The sequence below is a fragment of the Pseudophryne corroboree genome, chromosome 9 (genome assembly GCF_028390025.1).
Source record: "Pseudophryne corroboree isolate aPseCor3 chromosome 9, aPseCor3.hap2, whole genome shotgun sequence".
NCBI lineage: Eukaryota > Metazoa > Chordata > Amphibia > Anura > Myobatrachidae > Pseudophryne > Pseudophryne corroboree.
Genome location: NC_086452.1, coordinates 295034990 through 295057980, shown reverse-complemented (window position 1 = coordinate 295057980; position 22991 = coordinate 295034990). Strand labels below are relative to the sequence as shown.

The 22991-nt window shown below is 44.9% G+C and overlaps 1 protein-coding gene across 6 annotated transcripts in view; it reads right to left on the bottom strand.

The window, feature by feature from the left end:
* Positions 1–22991, bottom strand: part of L3MBTL2 (L3MBTL histone methyl-lysine binding protein 2) — a 772791-nt gene that overhangs the window by 2874 nt on the left and 746926 nt on the right. For 5 of the 6 annotated variants that reach the window (XM_063940374.1, XM_063940380.1, XM_063940375.1 and 2 more), the window contains one exon: positions 12245–12316. The exons of the other annotated variant lie outside the window; for it this stretch is intronic. In XM_063940374.1, coding sequence (XP_063796444.1) covers positions 12245–12316 — 72 coding nt within the window. The remainder of the gene's footprint in view (positions 1–12244; positions 12317–22991) is intronic. 6 annotated transcript variants of the gene reach the window in all.

Below are 22991 nucleotides of genomic sequence, written 5' to 3'. Positions count from 1 at the left end.
ACTCTCTGCCTCTCCATCACCAATTGCCTCTCTGTCTGCCACTATCCATCTAACACTATCACTCACACACTGCCTCTCTCAGTCACCCTCTGCTTCTCCCTGTCAACCACTGCCTCACCCTCTGCGTCTCTCCAGCAACACCATCTCTCCATCACCTGCTCTCTCCTATCACCCTATCCCCTTCTCGTATTCTGCTTATCCCATATGACACCATCTACCTCTCCCTGTCACTCACTGCCTCTCCCTGTCAGCTACTGCCTCTCCATCTCCCATTATCTCTCTCCATCACCCATTTCCTCACTGTCTGCCTGTCACCCACTGCCACTTCGTGGCTTCACTATCTCCCCATCACCCTCTCTCTCCCGTCACCCTTTGCCATTCCCAGGCCTCACCTTTTGCCTCTCCCAGGCGTCACCCTCTGCTTCTCCCTTTTACCCTCTGCCTCTCCCTGGCATCACTGACTGCCATTCTGTCTCCTACTATCTCTGCTCATCACTCTCTGCCTCCACCTGTCATCCACCACCTCTGCCCATCACTCTCTGCCTCTCTCCATCACCCTGTCCCTGTCCCCTTCTGTCTCTCACTACCACCTTCTCCCTGTCACCCACTGCGTCTCCTACATTCTGCCAGAGTCCACTACGCATGCAGAGGTCTCTGGTAAGATGGTGCCCACGAAATGCTCCTGATAAATTTTCTACTGCACATGCGTCCTTTTCCTGGAAATTGTCTGACGTGCCATTTTTCCAGTGATTTTTGCTGCTTCTGCAGCACTGATGCTAGACTCCATAGGAGTACATAATAAACATGGGTGCATAGTGTGAGTTGTGGGCTCCTTGGACCCAGTGGCCCTTGTGTAACGCACACCCTGGACCCATTATATATGCCAATGAGTTTGACTTTGGATTGTGGAAGCAGTCAGAAGAAATGCATGCAAACAAGGTAGAACATACAAATTCCCTACAGATAGGGACATGGTTAAAATCTAATCCATGACCCAGTGCTGTGAGACAACAATGCTACCACTGTGTTAAATTCAATGTAATATTTACATGCAAATTTTCTGCTATATATTGTAACATAACCACAAGACTGTACATTGTGATCTGTATTGATAGACACAGATACAGAATGTGGATTATGATAGTCCTTTATACAGGGGCAAATGCAGGAATCATAAGGGGGTTTCCTATATCTATTTACTGTCTCTCTCTCTCTCTCTCTCTCTATATATATATATATATATATATATATATATATATATACACACAGGTTGAGTATCCCATATCCAAATATTCAGAAATACGGAATATTCGGAAATACGGACTTTTTTGAGTGAGAGTGAGATAGTGAAACTTTTGTTTTTTGATGGCTCAATGTACACACACTTTGTTTAATACACAAAGTTATTAAAAATATTGTATTAAATGACCTTCAGGCTGTGTATATAAGGTGTATATGAAACATAAATGAATTGTGTGAATGTAGACACACTTTGTTTAATGCACAAAGTTATAAAAAATATTGGCTAAAATTACCTTCAGGCTGTGTGTATAAGGTGTATATGTAACATAAATGCATTATGTGCTTAGACTTAGGTCCCATCACCATGATATCTCATTATGGTATGCAATTATTCCAAAATACGGAAAAATCCCATATCCAAAATACCTCTGGTCCCAAGCATTTTGGATAAGGGATACTCAACCTGTATATATATATATATATATATATATATATATATATATATATATATATGTCTGTGTGTGTGTACACATATCTCAATCACTCAAATAGTGCAGCACTCCTTTTATAGAAAGCATTGAAATGTTGACTTTTACAATGTTACTTCGGTGGATGTCGAAGTGCAGCACCATTTGAGTGACCTGTACTATGAACCCTATGTGAAGGCACCCAGCTGGGTAATGTTTTTTCTGCTCCGGGGTACACTGGGCTCCACAGGGAATGACATTGGGGTGTAGAGTAGGATCTTGATCCGAGGCACCAACAGGCTAAAAGCTTTGACCTTCTTCCCAGAATGCATAGCGTCGCCTCCTCTATAACTCCGCCTCCGTGCACAGGAGCTCAGTTTTGTAGTTGGTGCCATGCAGTAAGCAGGCATACAACAGGGGGGCAGTGGAGAATGATTTCCGTCTTGTGCAAGGTTCTCCAACCCTTCGAATTTGCCACATGTTAAGTCAGTTCAGACGCTGCCAGCTTGAGTCAGGTCATTACCCTCATCAGGCTTTTGCAGAAAAAGCTGGAGAAATTGAAGGAGCTAAGACTAAGCGATTCCGCAAAATATGTGGGACTTGTGGATGGAGCCCTTCATTCGCTTTGCCGGGATTCAAGGGTGGTCAATCTGTTGAATCAGAGCACTACATTTTGGCCACCGTGTTCGATCCTAGGTTTAAAGCCTACGTTGTAGCTCTCTTTCCGGCAGACACAAGTCTGCAGAGGTTCAAAGACCTGCTGGTGAGAAAATTCAAGCGGAATGTGACCCATCAACAGCTCCTCGTTCATTTTCTGGGGCTGCGAGGAAAAGGATAAGATTTCCTAGCCCAACCACTGGTGGTGATGCAGGGCAGTCAGGAGCGAGTGCTGACATCTGGTCCAGACTGAAGGACCTGCCAGCGATTACTGACATGTCTACTGTCACTGCATATGATTCTATCACCATTGAAAAAATGGTGGAGGATTATATGAGTGACAGCATCCAAGTAGGCATGTCAGACAGTCCGTACGTACGTATACTGGCAGGTAAAAGAGGCAATTTGGATGCCCTTGCACAAACTGGCTTTATTTTACCTAAGTTGACCCCCCTCCAGAGTGTACTCCAAGTGTTTAGTGCAGCCGGTAACCTTGTCAGCGATTGGCGTAGGAGGTTACTTCCACAAAATGTGGAGAAGATGATGTTCATCAAAATTAATTATAAATTCCTCCGGGAAGACATTTACCAGCAATTGCCTCCAGAAAGTGCACAGGGACCTGTGATGGTGGATTCCAGTGGGGACGAATTAATACTCTGTGAGGAGGAGGATGTACACACTGAAAGGGGTGAGGAATTGGAGGATGAAGATGAGGTCGACATCTCGCCTCTGTAGAGCCAGTTTGTGCAAGGAGAGATTGATTGCTTCTTTTTTGGTGGGGGCCCAAACCAACCAGTCATTTCAGCCACAGTCGTGTGGCAGACCCTGTCGCTGAAATTATTGGTTTGTTAAAGTGTGCATGTCCTGTTTATACAACATAAGGGTGGTTGGGAGAGCCCAAGGACAATTCCATCTTGCACCTCTTTATCTTCTTTGCAGTATATGCTGTTTGGGGACTAGTTTTTTAAAGTGCCATCCTGTCTGACACTGCCGTACAACTCCAGGGGTACTGATGTATAAGTCCAGGGGTACTGCCATATAAATCCAGTCCAGTGGTGCTGTTTTGCACTGCATCAGTCCAGTGGTGATGTCCTGTGCTGTGTATTATTTACTCCAAATAAAAGGGTTATATACATTACTTATATTATTATCCAAATAATTCTTACAGGGTTTGCCCTGTGTGGTGTAGGGGTACGCTCACCTGTGCTGCATATTATTATAATAGCTCCAAATAAAAGGGTTATTATTATCCAAATTCATTTTACAGGCTTTGCCGTGTGTTTGTGTGGTTTAGGGGTACGCTCTCCTGTGCCACCAATATTGTGCGTGTATTACATCTGGGCAAATTCCAGCAAATCCCATTTCTCTAACGTCCTAGTGGATGCTGGGGACTCCGAAAGGACCATGGGGAATAGCGGCTCCGCAGGAGACTGGGCACAAAGTAAAAGCTTTAGGACTAGCTGGTGTGCACTGGCTCCTCCCCCTATGACCCTCCTCCAAGCCTCAGTTAAGATTTTGTGCCCGAACGAGAAGGGTGCAATCTAGGTGGCTCTCCTGAGCTGCTTAGAGTAAAAGTTTAAATAGTTTTTTTTATTTTCAGTGAGACCTGCTGGCAACAGGCTCACTGCATCGAGGGACTAAGGGGAGAAGAAGCGAACTCACCTGCGTGCAGAGTGGATTGGGCTTCTTAGGCTACTGGACATTAGCTCCAGAGGGACGATCACAGGCCCAGCCATGGATGGGTTCCGGAGCCGCGCCGCCGGCCCCCTTACAGAGCCAGAAGAGTGAAGAGGTCCGGAAAATCGGCGGCAGAAGACGTCCTGTCTTCAATAAGGTAGCGCACAGCACCGCAGCTGTGCGCCATTGCTCTCAGCACACTTCACACTCCGGTCACTGAGGGTGCAGGGCGCTGGGGGGGGGCGCCCTGGGACGCAATGAAAATACCTTAAATGGCTAAAAATACATCACATATAGCTCCTGGGCTATATGGATGTATTTAACCCCTGCCAGTTTTCCACAAAAAAGCGGGAGAAAGGCCGCCGAAAAAGGGGCGGGGCCTATCTCCTCAGCACACAAGCGCCATTTTTACCTCACAGCTCCATTGGAGGAAGGCTCCCTGACTCTCCCCTGCAGTCCTGCACAACAGAAACAGGGTAAAACAAGAGAGGGGGGGCACTAAATTGGCATATTAATATATACAGCAGCTATATTAGGGAAAAACACTTATATAAGGTTATCCCTGTATATATATAGCGCTCTGGTGTGTGCTGGCAAACTCTCCCTCTGTCTCCCCAAAGGGCTAGTGGGGTCCTGTCCTCTATCAGAGCATTCCCTGTGTGTGTGCTGTGTGTCGGTACGCTGTGTCGACATGTATGAGGAGGAAAATGGTGTGGAGGCGGAGCAATTGCCTGTGTTAGTGATGTCACCCCCTAGGGAGTCGACACCTGACTGGATGGTCTTATGGAAAGAATTACGTGATAGTGTCGGCACTTTACAAAAGACTGTTGACGACATGAGACAGCCGGCAAATCAGTTAATACCTGTACAGGTGTCTCAAACACCGTCAGGGGCTATAAAACGCCCGTTACCTCAGGTCGATACAGACACTGACACGGACACTGACTCCAGTGTCGACGGTGAGGAAACAAACGTATTTTCCAGTAGGGCCACACGTTACATGATCACGGCAATGAAGGAGGTTTTGAACATTTCTGATACTACAAGTACCACAAAAAAGGGTATTATGTGGGGTGTGAAAAAACTACCCGTAGTTTTTCCTGAATCAGATGAATTAAATGAGGTGTGTGATGGGTTTCCCCCGATAAAAAACTGCTAATTTCTAAAAAATTATTGGCATTATACCCTTTCCCACCAGAGGTTAGGGCGCGTTGGGAAACACCCCCTAGCGTAGATAAGGCGCTCACACGCTTATCAAAACAAGTGGCGTTACCGTCCCCTGATACGGCCGCCCTCAAGGAACCAGCTGATAGGAAGCTGGAAAATATCCTTAAAAGTACATACACACATACTGGTATTATACTGCGACCAGCAATCGCCTCAGCCTGGATGTGCAGTGCTGGGGTGGCTTGGTCGGATTCCCTGACTGAAAATATTGATACCCTGGACAGGGACAATATATTATTGACTATAGAGCATTTAAAGGATGCATTTCTATATATGCGAGATGCACAGAGGGATATTTGCACTCTGGCATCAAGAGTAAGTGCGATGTCCATTTCTGCCAGAAGAGGATTATGGACGCGACAGTGGTCAGGGGATGCGGATTCCAAACGGCATATGGAAGTATTGCCGTATAAAGGGGAGGAGTTATTTGGGGTCGGTCTATCGGACCTGGTGGCCACGGCAACGGCTGGAAAATCCACCTTTTTACCCCAAGTCACCTCGCAGCAGAAAAAGATACCGTCTTTTCAGGCTCAGTCCTTTCGTCCCCATAAGGGCAAGCGGGCAAAAGGCCACTCATATCTGCCCCGGGGCAGAGGAAGGGGAAAAAGACTGCAGCAAACAGCCTCTTCCCATGAACAGAAGCCCTCCCCCGCTTCTGCCAAGTCCTCAGCATGACGCTGGGGCCTTACAAGCGGACTCAGGCACGGTGGGGGCCCGTCTCAAGAATTTCAGCGCGCAGTGGGCACACTCGCAAGTGGACCCCTGGATCCTGCAGGTAGTATCTCAGGGGTACAAATTGGAATTCGAGACGTCTCCCCCTCGCCGGTTCCTGAAGTCTGCTTTACCAACGTCTCCCCCCGACAGGGAGGTGGTATTGGAAGCCATTCACAAGCTGTATTCCCAGCAGGTGATAATCAAGGTACCCCTCCTACAACAGGGAAAGGGGTATTATTCCACGCTGTTTGTGGTACCGAAGCCGGACGGCTCGGTGAGACCCATTTTAAATCTGAAATCCTTGAACACTTACATAAAAAGGTTCAAGTTCAAGATGGAGTCACTCAGAGCAGTGATAGCGAACCTGGAAGAAGGGGACTATATGGTGTCTCTGGACATCAAGGATGCTTACCTCCATGTCCCAATTTGCCCTTCTCACCAAGGGTACCTCAGGTTTGTGGTACAGAACTGTCACTATCAGTTTCAGACGCTGCCGTTTGGATTGTCCACGGCACCCCGGGTCTTTACCAAGGTAATGGCCGAAATGATGATTCTTCTTCGAAGAAAAGGCGTCTTAATTATCCCTTACTTGGACGATCTCCTGATAAGGGCAAGGTCCAGAGAACAGTTAGAGGTCGGAGTAGCACTATCTCAAGTAGTACTACGACAGCACGGATGGATTCTAAATATTCCAAAATCACAGCTGATTCCGACGACACGTCTGCTGTTCCTAGGGATGATTCTGGACACAGTACAGAAAAAGGTGTTTCTCCCGGAGGAGAAAGCCAAGGAGTTATCCGACCTAGTCAGGAACCTCCTAAGACCAGGCCAGGTGTCAGTACATCAATGCACAAGGGTCCTGGGAAAGATGGTGGCTTCTTACGAAGCGATTCCATTCGGCAGATTCCACGCAAGAACTTTTCAGTGGGATCTGCTGGACAAATGGTCCGGATCGCATCTTCAAATGCATCAGCGGATAACCCTGTCTCCAAGGACAAGGGTGTCTCTCCTGTGGTGGTTACAGAGTGCTCATCTCCTAGAGGGCCGCAGATTCGGCATTCAGGATTGGGTCCTGGTGACCACGGATGCCAGCCTGAGAGGCTGGGGAGCAGTCACACAGGGAAGAAATTTCCAGGGCTTGTGGTCAAGCATGGAAACGTCACTTCACATAAATATCCTGGAACTAAGAGCCATTTACAATACCCTAAGTCAGGCAAGACCTCTGCTTCAGGGTCAGCCGGTGTTGATCCAGTCGGACAACATCACGGCAGTCGCCCACGTAAACAGACAGGGCGGCACAAGAAGCTGGAGGGCAATGATGGAAGTGGCAAGGATTCTTCGCTGGGCGGAGAATCATGTGATAGCACTGTCAGCAGTGTTCATTCCGGGAGTGGACAACTGGGAAGCAGACTTAATCAGCAGACACGATCTTCACCCGGGGGAATGGGGACTTCACCCAGAAGTCTTCCACATGATTGTGAACCGTTGGGAAAAACCAAAGGTGGACATGATGGCGTCCCGCCTCAACAAAAAACTGGACAGATATTGCGCCAGGTCAAGGGACCCTCAGGCAATAGCTGTGGACGCTCTGGTAACACCGTGGGTGTACCAGTCAGTGTATGTGTTCCCTCCTCTTCCTCTCATACCAAAAGTACTGAGAATCATAAGAAGGAGAGGAGTAAAGACTATACTCGTGGCTCCGGATTGGCCAAGAAGGACTTGGTACCCGGAAATTCAAGAGATGCTCACGGAAGACCCGTGGCCTCTACCTCTAAGAAAGGACCTGCTCCAGCAGGGACCATGTCTGTTCCAAGACTTACCGCGGCTGCGTTTGACGGCATGGCGGTTGAACGCCGGATCCTGAAGGAAAAAGGCATTCCGGATGAAGTCATCCCTACCCTGATCAAAGCCAGGAAGGATGTAACCATACAACATTATCACCGTATTTGGCGTAAATATGTTGCGTGGTGCGAGGCCAGGAAGGCCCCTACAGAGGAATTTCAACTGGGTCGTTTCCTGCATTTCCTGCAAACAGGACTGTCTATGGGCCTCAAATTAGGGTCCATTAAGGTTAAAATTTCGGCCCTGTCAATATTCTTCCAAAAAGAACTGGCTTCTGTTCCTGAAGTTCAGACGTTTGTCAAGGGAGTACTGCATATACAGCCTCCTTTTGTGCCTCCAGTGGCACCTTGGGATCTCAATGTAGTTTTGGGATTCCTAAAATCACATTGGTTTGAACCACTCACCACTGTGGACTTAAAATATCTCACATGGAAAGTGGTAATGCTGTTAGCCCTGGCTTCAGCCAGGCGTGTCTCAGAATTGGCGGCTTTATCCTATAAAAGCCCTTACCTAATTTTTCATACGGACAGGGCAGAATTGAGGACTCGTCCTCAATTTCTTCCTAAGGTGGTTTCAGCATTTCACTTAAACCAGCCTATTGTGGTGCCTGCGGCTACTAGGGACTTGGAGGATTCCAAGTTGCTGGACGTAGTCAGGGCCCTGAAAATATATGTTTCCAGGACGGCTGGAGTCAGAAAATCTGATTCGCTGTTTATCCTGTATGCACCCAGCAAGCTGGGTGCTCCTGCTTCTAAGCAGACGATTGCTCGTTGGATTTGTAGTACAATTCAGCTTGCACATTCTGTGGCAGGCCTGCCACAGCCAAAATCTGTAAAAGCCCATTCCACACGGAAAGTGGGCTCATCTTGGGCGGCTGCCCGAGGGGTCTCGGCTTTACAACTTTGCCGAGCAGCTACTTGGTCAGGGGCAAACACGTTTGCTAAATTCTACAAATTTGATACCCTGGCTGAGGAGGACCTGGAGTTCTCTCATTCGGTGCTGCAGAGTCATCCGCACTCTCCCGCCCGTTTGGGAGCTTTGGTATAATCCCCATGGTCCTTTCGGAGTCCCCAGCATCCACTAGGACGTTAGAGAAAATAAGAATTTACTTACCGATAATTCTATTTCTCATAGTCCGTAGAGGATGCTGGGCGCCCATCCCAAGTGCGGATTGTCTGCATTACTTGTACATAGTTATTGTTACAAAAATCGGGTTATTGTTGTTGTGAGCCATCTTTTCAGAGGCTCCTTCTGTTATCATGCTGTTAACTGGGTTCAGATCACAAGTTGTACGGTGTGATTGGTGTGGCTGGTATGAGTCTTACCCGGGATTCAAAATCCTTCCTTATTGTGTACGCTCGTCCGTGCACAGTATTCTAACTGAGGCTTGGAGGAGGGTCATAGGGGGAGGAGCCAGTGCACACCAGCTAGTCCTAAAGCTTTTACTTTGTGCCCAGTCTCCTGCGGAGCCGCTATTCCCCATGGTCCTTTCGGAGTCCCCAGCATCCACTACGGACTATGAGAAATAGAATTATCGGTAAGTAAATTCTTATTATTGTTTGTGCCGCACACTTTTGTCGCTTAGCTTAGTCATACAGCTACCTCATTGCAACTTTTTTACTTCTTTGCATGATGTGCTGTTTGGGGCCTAGTTTTTTAATTGCCATCCTGTCTGCAACTGCAGCGCCACTCCTAGATGGGCCAGGTGTTTGTGCCGCACACTTGTGTCGCTTAGCTTAGTCATGCAGCCACCTCGGTGCAACCTTTTGGCCTAAAAACAATATTATAAGGTGTGAGGTGTTCAGAATAGACTGGAAATGAGTGGTAATTAATGTTATTGAGGTTAATAATACGGTAAGATCAAAATTACCCCCAAATTCAGTGATTTTAGCTGTTTTTATGTTTTTTTTTCAAAAATCATCCAGATCCAAAACCAAAACACGAAAGGGTGGTTTTGGCAAAACCAATCCAGATCCACAAAACGAGCATGGAACCAGAACCAAAACCAAATCACAAAACACGAAAAGTACTCGTCGCACATCTCTAGTTTTGTTGTATTTTTTCAATATTCAACAGTAGTAAGCTTAGCTTACTACTGTTTGTAACTGTACCACTTACACTAACTATAGCTTGCATTAGTGGTACATTCACCACTGCCAGCAATGGGGGCCCAGCAAAAGCCTTTTGGCTTCAGCAAGGATTTTCAGGCTTTGCAGAGTCCCTGCCTGAGTGTAGTTCTACGCGCATACACACATCATGCATTAGACAGTGGATCATTGCCAGCAGTGGTAGCCTGTCAGCAACAAAGTGGAGTGCACTGCGGAGAAGGGATACACTCTTGTCAATAAACTAAATTTTTTGTCTACGAATACAAAATCACTTAAAATGCACTCTCTGAATTTCATACTTCATTACTAAATATGGACTCATGCATATGCGCACAACATAAATTATTGGTGTTTTGAGTTGTTGCTATTTTGGGTGTTTAAAGGGAGCGGATCAAGTTAGTATGGGTGGATCAGATTGTGTTGCATAGTCTCTACGACTCATCCAGACAGCTGGCTTCATACTGTACAATGAATTCAAAATGGAACAGAGGTCAGTTGACATTTTTTATGTGTTCCTCCCAGTGATGTGTATTTCACAAATGTCAATGCAAACTACTCCAAATCAATGGTACACCATTTATATGGACTATAATTAATAGTGACCCTTTCTACTATACACTTGTATGAAATTATTATATATACAGTATATATTTTATTTTTAGATTTTTTTTATACACTGAATTGTTATTCTGATTTATATTTTGTTTACACTGACACATTATTATGGTTGTTTATTAATACATGAATACTAGGGATGCGGTCAAGATGCCGGCTGTCGGGATACCGGCAGTCGAAATGGTAGAATCCTGGCATGCTGGAACTCCAACAGGGCCAGAAGCCCGACACTGGAATCTCGACAGCTGGCATCACGGCCATAAGTAAAGCCGTCAGGTTAGGTTTAGGGCCAGGGGAGGGTTAGACTTCGGGATGGGGGGGTGGGGGGTAGGTTAGGGTTAGGCTGTGGGGAGGGAAGGCCAGGTTTAGGCAGTGGGATGGAAGGTTAGGTTTAGGCACCTCAGGGAAAATTTTGACACTGAACATGTCAATAATCTGCAAGAACCAGCAGTAGAGGGTTAGGGTTAGGCTATGGTAGGGGAGGGCTGGGGTTAGGCAACTGGGGAAGAGTTACGGTTAGGCCAGTAGTGGGAGGGTTAGGGTTAAGCTATGAGAGAGGAGATTAGGGACCGCCGGAAGTCATCATCACCTGACCACCAGACCCAGAAGACTGCTGGAGCCGTCGAACCGAACATACCAGATAAGTTACCACTAGACCACCAGGGACGTTTGGTCAACATTCTATTCATGTTGACATTTCTTCAGTGTTGACATAATGAACATCAACATGGACCATGTCGACATGCTGCGCATCAACATTACAACCATGTTGACATGATGAATGTCAACAAAATATACCAAACCCACTTATCAGTCTAAAGGTCCATAATATATCTTGACCATGTGGTTTTGAGGGTGGAGTCTAATAAATTAGGGAATGTGGTAATGCAGACATAAACCCCTTTACTGCATACACCAGATGACTGCTGGAATGTCATGGAGTCATGGTAGAAAACTTATGTGATTCTCCTTTCTGGGCGTGATTCATTATGGATCGCTATTGAGGCTGATAGCAATGTTCACAATTCTGCTATTACTAAAATTTGCATTTGAAGAGTCGCCCAGAAAGGATAAAAGATGCCCGTCGAATCACTCGCAAATCTAAGTAGCCATGAGCAGATTCGCAATGCATATGTATAAAAAGGACACCATCGACATTTGCGGCTAACCCCAGCATCCTCAAATCATCGAGAATGCAGTCGCACTGAGCGCCATGTTTTTGAATGCAGCGTTCACAGAAGATGTCAGACACACGCCCTGAAAACAGCCATAACATGCCTGCATTTTCCCAACCACTCCCCACAAACGCCATGTTACCACCCACAAACGGTCACTTCCTGTCAATCAAAATGCGTTGACTTTACAATTAGGCTGCATATGCAAGGCGAACGCATTTTGCCCTTCACGCATGTGCAATGTGTTTGCACGCATGCACAGTTTACCAATAATCGCTCACTGCGTGCAGTCTCACATTTGTAATTGGTAATGAATCAAGCCCTCTATTAATGGCAAAAACTATGAAAATAACTGAAGTGTTAGGTTTTGCATTTTGCAAGTTCTTTTACTGCTCCCACAATCCTTAACTGAATTTTTACAGCATTAAAGGGGTCAATATAACTGCATTAGCGATATTGTTTTTTGCTACTCAGTTAAAACCATCCTCAGCTGTAAGTAGAAACCACAATATTCACTTACTGCCCAATTCTTCAGGCGCTCTGTTGACATCATCTGTTTTCTTACCAGACTTCTTTACATATTTCTTTTTTTCTAAAGCACACAAAGAACAATGTTAAGAATACTGGCCTTAATATATATATATATATATATATATATATATATATATATATATATATATAATTAGTAACTGATGTTTGATACATCAAAAGGATTTCTAGCATAGGATATTTTTTACTCTTGCCTATTGTAAAGTAACCAGAGGAGACCTATTGTATAGTTATATTATTTAGGAAACAAGGGTGGCTCGAGGGGTGGGCTGATAGGGCCAGCACCCATACAGCCGCAGTCACATCTGTCAGGGGCATCTTCATCTCCCCTCACCGCATGTCTGGCGTGATGATGCCATGCGGCATGATGTCACAATGCCCAACATTTGTGAGGATCTGCGCCTAAGCATTCCTGAGTGAGGTAGAAAAGCAGGAGAATCCAGAGTTCACTCCAAGTCATGTGCCTGGTAATAGGGTGAGCAAAACTTGAATAAAGATATATAAAATGTATTTTATTCTAAAAATTATAGTTTAGCTATTGGGTTAATAAAAGCTCCTCTTGAAATATAGAGGATAATATAACAAACAGTATAAGAATGTGTACTCCGTTTTACCAGCAACTTTTTGACATAAAGTTGAGAACATATGAATGTAAGTGATCCAGTAGTTGCTTATGGTCCTTACATGGAAGATACTTGGCATCTGCTGCAATCTACTGTATGTGAAACTGTCATTACTGGGGGAATAATCGCTGCTGTCAATCATGGTTTTCACCCTGACCTTTTTCCCAGCTTTCAAACTTCATGTTTACATACTGCTAATTTTATAATATACAGTTTAGCACGTAGCTTTGCATTGATAAATGTTTGTCCAGAAAATGTGACACTGATCCAAGTAAAACATATTTCTGCACTCTCCTCATACACCTACAGTATTGAGGACAAAGTCCAACTTTTGGCAGCCTTACTAGTGTTACAGATGTGTTCTATTGCTTTGTTGCTGCACAGCGTACACAGAGTGAATTCCGTATCCCCGCATTCGGGGGTACAAGCACATGCATCGTGGAAGCAAATGGGGGATAGATGGAAGAGGACATATCTGTATGTATGTTTTTGCTACTGTGTGCTATATAGGCATCAGCTCATTTTAGCAATCACCACTAAGCATCTAGCAGTGACATGTGGTGAGGTTAATGGCTGGAGAGGTACTGGCTAGTATCAGAGCCAGATTCACCCACATATATGAACCTGAAGGGTCATGTGGGCATTATACTAAGGAGCTGGAGTAAGTACTTTGTTATGATAATCACATTTTTTTCGGATTACTAATAATACATAATCCCATCTTTCTGGCCACTGATCATGATTACATGAGCTACTACTGTTGCCATGCCTAGAGCTGCACTTTGATGCCTAGCCCTAGTCACAGACTTTTAGCTACAAGATAACTTTGCATTAACTCATTAGAGTTGCAGTTATTATTTTTGCTGACTTTAAACTTATGATGGTTTTGGTTTGATTTATTTATTTTTCCTTTTTTTTTTTTTACATATAGCAACAAACCACATAGCTACAGGCGCACTCTGCACTTACTATTTTCTTCATACTTTATAAGGACACTTGGGTACCCTTGAATGCATATTTGCTGCCTAACCTAGTTGACCCGTATTAGTGAGCGCGAGATGTCACACACTGTTACAGAAATTATTAGCATAATACAAAGATGATAATTATATTACAAAAATAAATATATTCTTTGTATTATTTTAATCATTTTTATAGTCAGAACTCTGGAGTACACTGGAGTATGACAGGTGAGGCTCTACCTACCTGACCCACCCTCACTGCACTTCACTGGCACCTAGGTATAGATAAGTAGTTGCTGAACATTTGAGATTCTGGCCATCGGGATCCAGGGTCAGTATTCTGGCTGTGGGGATTAGGGCTGCCCCCTTTCTTCTGGCAAAATACAGGAGGGGTGGCCAAAAAAAAGGGGTATGGCCATGCTGAATGCAAATTTTTTTAAGCAAACGATACTGAAAAGAACTGAAAGCAAACAGTACAATCACACACATGGTGTACAGTGCTTTACTGAATGGAAAAAATTGAAAAAACACTATGATGTTCAAGTGTCATATTGCACTTTATACCTGTATATAAAGGCTTTATATCATAATAATGCCCACATTAATAGTGTTCTAGAGGGGGCTTAATTTGACTGTGGTACCACATTGTCTGACATCGTGGTGATCCCTATGCCAGGCTGTGACCCAACCATTTGTGGTAACTGTAAGCCAATATCTTTATTGACTGTAGATCTTACAGTTTATGCTGAACTACAGTACTGTTAATAGACTCAGTCCTTTTCTCCCCTCACTGATCCATCCAGATCAAATTTGTTTTCTCTAGGGATGAGCGGGTTCAGTTCTCTGAGAACCGTACCCCCCCCCCCCCCCCGAACTTTGAGATCTGAGCCCGGATCCGAGTCATCATCCCGCTGTCAGATCTTGCGGAGTTTGGATTCTATTATATATATAGTCCCGGTGATCAGAGACATCTTCACTCCGGACTTGGAGAGTGCACAATAAGGATGTGTTCCTTCTGTGCTGTATTCTGTGCTGTAATCGGATAGGCATGTTAGGGAAGGGGGACAGGAGTGAGCACAGGGGTTGCAGCAGGAGAGTTGAGTTAACCTGGGGTGCTGCTTGTGTAGATGTGCTGTCACTGTGTTAGGGCTCTGCATAGTAGACAGTGCACTGCATACACCATACTGTGGCTGTGTATATGACCAGGTGTTGTTCTCTGTCTATAAGGGGCTGCCATATATGTGTACTGCCATACTAAAGCCTCTGTGTGATCCAAAGCAAAAAATATATTTCTAATGGTGTGTCACACTATTAGTACTGCGTCTGCCATACACTACTGCTATATACTGTATCTGTGTGTGATCCTTTTATCGTAGTCCATAGAGGATGCTGGGGTCCACATTAGTACCATGGGGTGTAGCCGGGTCCACCAGGAGCCATTGGCACTTTAAGAATTTGAGAGTGTTGGCTGGCTCCTCCCTCTGTGCCCCTCCTACCAGACTCAGTCTAGAAACTGTGCCTGAGGAGATGGACATCTTCGAGAGAAGGATTATACACAGATAGTGGCGAGATTCATACCAGCTCCCACATACAAGGCACATCAGGCTAACTTAGCTTGAAAACTCAGCAACCGCTGAAACAGTACTTACCAAGTAACAATGCAGTACATAACTAAAAACAAAGTTGTACTGAACCAGATAACAATTGCAGGAAAACGAAGCGCTGGGCTACGGACTACGAGAAAAGGATTTAACAGTAGGCAACCAAAATCCTATTTTCTCTTACGTCCTGGAGGATGCTGGGGTCCACATTAGTACCATGGGGATGTACCAAAGCTCCCAGAAAGGGAGGGAGAGCACGGAGGCTCCTGCAGAACTGAATAACTGAACTTCAGATCATCAGAGGCCAAAGTATCGAACTTGTAGAACCTTGCAAACGTGTTCGACCCAGACCAAGTTGCAGCTCGGCAAAGTTGTAACGCCGAGACACCCCGGGTAGCCGCCCAGGAAGACCCCACCTTACGAGTAGAGTGGGCCTTGACAGTCGTAGGACACGGCAATCCTTAGAAGCAGGACACCCAATTTTCTTGGGATCATACAGGAAAAACAGAGTCCGATTTTCTGTGACGAACAGTCCTCTTCACATATATTTTCAGAGCCCTTACAACATCCAAGGACTTTGATGAACTTGAGGAGTAAGTAGCAACTGGCACCACAATAGGTTGGTTGATATGAATAGCCGACACAACCTTCGGAAGAAACTGCTGACGTGTCCGAAGCTCAGCTCTGTCTTCATGGAAGAACAAGTATGGGCTTTTACATGACAAAGCCCCCAACTCCGACACACGTCTAGCAGATGCTATGGCCAACAAAGTGACAGCCTTCCACGTGAGAAACTTGACCTCAACCTCCTGTAGAGGCTCAAACCAGTCCGATTGGAGGAACTGCAACACCACATTAAGATCCAAAGGCGCCGTAGGCGGTACAAAGGGAGGTTGGATGTGCAGAACTCCCTTCAAAAAAGTGAGTCTACTTGGGAAGCTGATCTGGGGAAGATCTTGGGTGTGCATGACTAGGAAGAAATTCACAGCAGCAAAGCCTCTAGCTCCCTTTGCATGTGTATTAAGGAAAATACATACAAATTACATTATTAAAGATACTACATTCCCACAGTCTTCATAAGATGGTCCCTAGTATATCCACCGCCTGTTGGAGGAATTGTTTGTCAGAAGGCAACTTTATTCATAAGTGGTGGAAATGTCCAAAGCTTTGCCCATTTTGGTCGGACATTGGGAACTTGATTACCATCCCGTTTTAGCCTAGATTTTTTTCTCCTACCAACTAAGATCCCTAGAGCCACTCGTCAACAAACTAAGCTGACCTGCCACATCTTTTCGGCAGCCACTTGCCAAATTGCAGCAGGCTGAAAACAGCCTTCTATTACCATGCTGCAGGCCACCCTTCCCAGGATCTGGCATGTTTACAAAATCGAATTTATGTCAAGCATTATACACAAGTGTGGGATCCATGGACCTCATATTTTAAAGTGCAGCCCCAATTTGTTTAATTATGTGCCCTGCCATAGTTTTTCTGATCTGGATCTAACCTCTCCCCCCCTCTATCCTAGTTGCCCAGATTGCTACTCTGCGTTCTGGTTCACCACTCCTAAGAAAATTGGTACATCTCTGACAGTTTTGTTGGGCCTCTCTTAGATACCCTTTGTTTTCTCTGTATTGTCCACCATGTTACTTGTTATTGCCGCTATCAGCTTTTGATACTTGGATGTTTGTATGACATTTATACATTTATTGTACCACCTAATAAAGTCTTAAATAACAAAAATAAAAAATAACTAGTGTCCTCTACTTGTTTTAGTTCATGTCCACATGATGACAGACATTATGATGATGATCCTAATACAGTATACTGGCCCTAGGTGGGTATATTATTATTAGAGCTGATCCTGGTCTTTTGGTTTGGTGTTGGATTTGTATCTCCTTTGTGTTGTGGATATGTATTTGGTTTTGCCAAAACCGCCCTTGTGGGTTTTGGTTTTAGATCTGTATTTTTGTCAAAAAATCAAAAAACACAGCTAAAATCTACAGTATTATTAACCTCAATAGCGTTTATTTCCAGTTATTTCCAGTCAATGTTGACCAATGTTGAGTGGGTCGCGATCCGCAGGCCTATGTATTTACTGTGAGGACCCATATGTAAACTGAAAGGAGCAGACCATAACTTACATGCACACGGCATCTGTTCACGCTGTGGGGAAAGCTTTGGGGCTTACATCAGTAGTAGGGAAATTGATGGAAACACTCTTAAAAGAAAGAGTTGTAGATTATCTCAAATCCAGCAATTTACAGGATCCCAAACAGCATGGATTCACTAGGGGGAGATCATGTCAAACAAACCTTATTGACTTTATTTGACTGTGTGACTGAAGTGATGGATAAAGCTGGAGCCGTGTATATAGCTTAGATAGACTTTAGTAAGGCTTTTGACACTGTTCCACATCACAGACTGTTAAATAAACTTAAAAGCTTGTAATTGGATACTAGGATTATTTAATGGATAAGATCTTGGTTGCAGGATAGAAAACAGAGAGTTGTGGTAAATGGAGTGTTTTCACAGGAGGGAAATGTTACCAGTGGAGTACCCCAGGGATCTGTACTTGGACCAGTGCTTTTCAATATCTTTATTGGTAACATTGCAAATGGCATTAAAGGGAAAGTATGCCTTTTTGCAGATGACACAATATGTATGCAACAGAGTAGACACACCAGGTGGGGTAAAACAAATGATTGAGGATCTCGGTTGACTAGATAAATGGCCAAGAGTGTGCCAATTACAGTTTAATGCCAAAAAATGCAAAATCATGCACTTGGGTCTGAATAATCCAAAGGCTAAATATAGTATTAATGGCACTATACTGGAAACTACTGGGGAGGAAAGGGATCTAGGAGTCACTTAAATGTGACTTAAAGGCAGGTAAGCAATGTAACAAAGCAATGAAGAAGGCTAGTCAGATGTTTGGCTGCATTGGGAGAGGAATCAGCAGCAGAAAGAAAGAAGTAATAATGCCACTGTATAGGTCATTGATACGGCCTCATCTAGAATACTGTGTTCAATCCTGGAGGCCATATCTTCAAAAGATTATTAATACAAAGAAGGGCAACTAAAATGGTGCATGGCCTACATCACAAAACATACCCAGAAAGACTAAAAAAATCTCAATATGTATAGTTTGGAGCAGAGAAGAGAAATGGGGGACATGATAGAAACTTTCAAATATATCAAGGGTTTTAACAAAGTCCAGGAGAGAAACATTCTCCAAATTAAGTAAGAGAAGCAAAAGGACACAAGGACATGCACTGAGACTGGAGGGGGGGGGGGGGGGGGGGGGGGAAGGGGGGGGGAGAGATTCAGGGGTAATTTGAGAAAAAATTACTTCACAGAAAGGATAGTGGACAAGTGGAATAGCCTCCCATCAAAGGTGGTAGAGGCTACGACAGTAGAGCAATTTAAACATGCATGGGATAGACATAAGGATATCCTTACAAAGAAATAAGTATCAAATAAGGTTTGAGATAAAAATATGGTAAAAAAAAAAAGGGGGCAGACTAGATGGGCCAAGTGGTTCTTATCTGCCGTCAAATTCTATGTTTCAAATTCTATCAGCATCTCCATGAAAATGGGGAATGTTTAAAGGACACGTCCCTTTTGAGTGACCATGCCCCCTTTTTAGGCGCATGATCAACAGTACACCCTGGAGTAAACACTAAATCACTTTAGATTTTAAACTGCTGTGAGTGCCCCACATTAGTGCAGCTTTCTTTGTGTGCCCTGCTGTAGGCAAATCAGCATTGCTTATCCTATAAGCTTGCCACAGAATGGACCAATTGCCTGGCAGGTTGGAGCGGAGGAGGAGGCAGCAGCCAGTAACTAAAGAGGAGATTGCCGGTAGCTGAAGGAGGGGGGCAGGAGCCAGACTGACAGTGGTGGTGGACTGATGTAGAAACTGAGGGGTTGGTCTGGCTGCAGCTGCATCCTTCTAGACTACAGCCCTCCAGGCAATGGCCCTGTCAGCCCACCCCTTGGAATATGCATGGGGAGGATGAAGGGAAGGGGGGGTTCACCAAAGGAAATCTTCACCTTGGACTCCACTTAGTCTAGAACCGGCTCTGTAAGTAACAATAGAATAACATTACCTGGAACCTCCAGGAGATTCACAAATTATGGGGAGTGTCTACTGTGTTCCTGTCGGCTACCAGCGCTTACAGGAGAAAGTGGACAGGGCAATGGGTCACAATAACATGCTTCACTATGAATTGTGTCATTACAGCTCCACCACACTTACACAAAGCTGGGACTAGCAGCAAAACATCATATGGCGCCCCACCTGGCCCATCCTCTCCATTGAACTCCTAGAGAGTAACACCATGGCCAAGAGGTAGTTGCCGACCCAAAATTCCATCTGGGTCAGTGTTCTAAAGTCTGGCGATGTTCAGTTTGCCGGTTATTTTTAGCAGTTGAGGAGTTGGGTCTTGTTGTGTGAGCACATACAGTGTATCCGGAAAGTATTCACAGCGCTTCACTTTTTCCTCAATTTGTTATGTTACAGCCTTATTCCAAAATGGATTAAATTATTTTTTTCCCTCAGAATTCTTCACACAATACCCCATAATGACAACGTAAAAAAAGTGTTTTTGAGATTTTATAAATGTATTAAAAATAAAAAACTAAGAAATCACATGTACATAAGTATCAAAATTTAACTCAGGTGCACCCTGTTTCCACTGATCATCCTTGAGATGTTCCTACAGCTTAATTGGAATCCACCTGTGGTAAATTCAGTTGATTGGACATGATTTGGAGAGGCACACACCTGTCTATATAAGGTCCCACACTTGACAGTGCATGTCTGAGCACAAACCAAGCATGAAGTCAAAATAATTGTCTGTAGACCTCCGAGACAGGATTGTCTCAAGGCACAAATCTGGGGAAGAGTACAGAAAAATATCTGCTGCTTTGAAGGTCCCAATGAGCACAGTGGCCTCCATCATCCGTAAATGGAAGAAGTTCGGAACCACCAGAACTCTTCCTAGAGCTGGCCGGCCGTCTAAACAGAGCGATCGGTGGAGAAGGGTCATAGTCAGGGAGGGGACCAAGAACCCGATGGTCACTCTGTTCGAGCTACAGCATTCCTCTGTGGAGAGAGGAGAACCTTCCAGAAGGACAACCATCTCTGCAGCAATCCACCAATCAGGCCTGTATGGTAGAGTGGCCAGACGGAAGCCACTCCTTAGTAAAAAGCACATGGCAGCCAGCCTGGAGTTTGCCAAAATGCACCTGAAGGACTCTTAGACCATGAGAAACAAAATTCTCCGGTCTGATGAGACAAAGATTGAACTCTTTGGCGTGAATGCTAGGCCTCATGTTTGGAGGAAATAGGCACCGCTCATCACCAGGCCAATACCATCCCTACAGTGAAGAATGGTGGTGCCCGCATCATGCTGTGGGTATGTTTTTCAGTGGCAGGAACTAGGAGACTAGTCAGGATAGAGGGAAAGATGAACGCAGCAATGTACAGAGACATCCTGGATGAATACCTACTCCAGAGCGCTCTTGACCTCAGACTGGGGCGACAGTTCATCTTTCAGCAGGACAACAACCCTAAGCACACAGCCAAGATATCAAAGGAGTGGCTTCAGGACAACTCTGTGGATGTCCTTGAGTGGCCCAGCCAGAGCTCAGACTTGAATCCGATTGAACATCTCTGGAGAGATCTGAAAATGGCTGTGCACCGACGCTTCCCATCCAACCTGATGGAGCTTGAGAGGTGCTGCAAAGAGGAATGGGCGAAACTGCCCAAAGATAGGTGTGCCAAGCTTGTGGCATCATATTCAAAAAGACTTGAGGCAGTGATTTCTGCAAAGGTGCATCAACAAAATATTGAGCAAAGGCTGTGAATACGTATGTTCATGTGATTTCTTAGTTTTTTATTTTTAATAAATTTGTAAAAATCTAAAAAAAAACTTTTTTCACGTTGTCATTATGGGGTATTGTGTGTAGAATTTTTTTGGGAAAATGTATTTATTCCATTTTAGAATAAGGCTGTAACATAACAAATTGTGGAAAAAGTGAAGAGCTGTGAATACTTTCCGGATGCAGTGTACAGTGCCACTGTGGTGTTAATAAAGACTGTTAATTGAACCAGCTACAGTTGTCAGTCTGAGTGATAGAGTGCCCACGTTACTTCACAGCCATTACTACAACATAATTAAAGTATTTCATTCTGCGGTCCTCTTTATTGGCTAGTGCTGGTACTGTAGCTGGGTGCTGCACCGTAACATTATCATGCAGTGCCCGACTCCTTTCACTGAGGAAAAGCTGGCATTATGGCGTCACCCCCTGGAAGGGTAACATCTGGGTGCAGTCCACACCCCTCTAGTAACACCTCTGCACTATGGTGCTAATTCTGAGGTGGAGGTGCTATTTAACGCACCGGATGTCACTGACCCCTATACCGCCACTGCTATAGTGAGCTTATTTAGATAACTCTCAAACCAGGATGAGTAGTCTCCATTATTGCCTATCCTCTATGGACACAGACCTTTGTGAACAGACTATATGGCATAGCATGAAGGTCCACATACAGAGCATGATATTAGAAATGGCTGATATGGTCAAGTCCAACAAGGTTGTTTAATTGTCCATACAATTGTTTTATCCACAACAAAGTTAGCAAACAGAAATTATGAAAAGCACCCCAAGCAAGTTGGATCACACTCATACTTATAATTGGAGTAGTGATAGGGCCGATGTTAGGGTGTTTGGCGCCCTCCTGCAAACTATAAATTTGTGCCTTCCCGCCCATACTTTACAAAGGGACATGGGTGTGTCCTCACAAGGAATGGGCGTGGCAACACAATAGCACCCACATTCTATATTATGCCACACAGTAGCACAATCTTATTTACATTACACCACATAATAGTGTACCTTACTCACAATACGACCCACGGTAGTGCCCCTTATACATATAATGCCCACAGTAGTAGTGCTGTTGCCCCGGGGTGGTCTGAGAGAGTGTGTAGCGAGATGGGGGATCCGGGCACATGTGCACACAGGAGCATGCTAAGACAGAGCCCAGCAACACCGCTGAAGCTCACTTGTATTCAGTGCCTCAGAGTATGGACTTGCTGGCGGCAGCTGCTGCTGATGGCTGGGGGTAAGTGCTGTGCAGGAGAGTTAAGTCAGCAAATATATGCAGGCGAGAGCAGGGGAATGGGCAGAGCTCAGCACTCTTTGGTGAATGGGCTGGCTGGTAAATTTTATCTCAGGGGCACGGCCTAGCCCATAAGTGGCCCATAGATGTGGGCAGAGGCACACATGGGTAAGATCAGATGAAGTGCACAAATTGGTGTTAAATTGGGAAAACAAAAGAGAGTGAGAGAGTGTTTGACAGCTATAGGCACACGGGGTGGGTGGTGACAGACAAAGATGGTTGGTTAGACAGCCATCGTGTAGGGGAAGAAAGTCAGATGTAAGCTAAGGAAGAAATGGGTCAGGGCAGTTGGGCCCAAGTGTAGCTGAGATGGGCTTGGAGCAGAAGTGGACATCTGGTCACT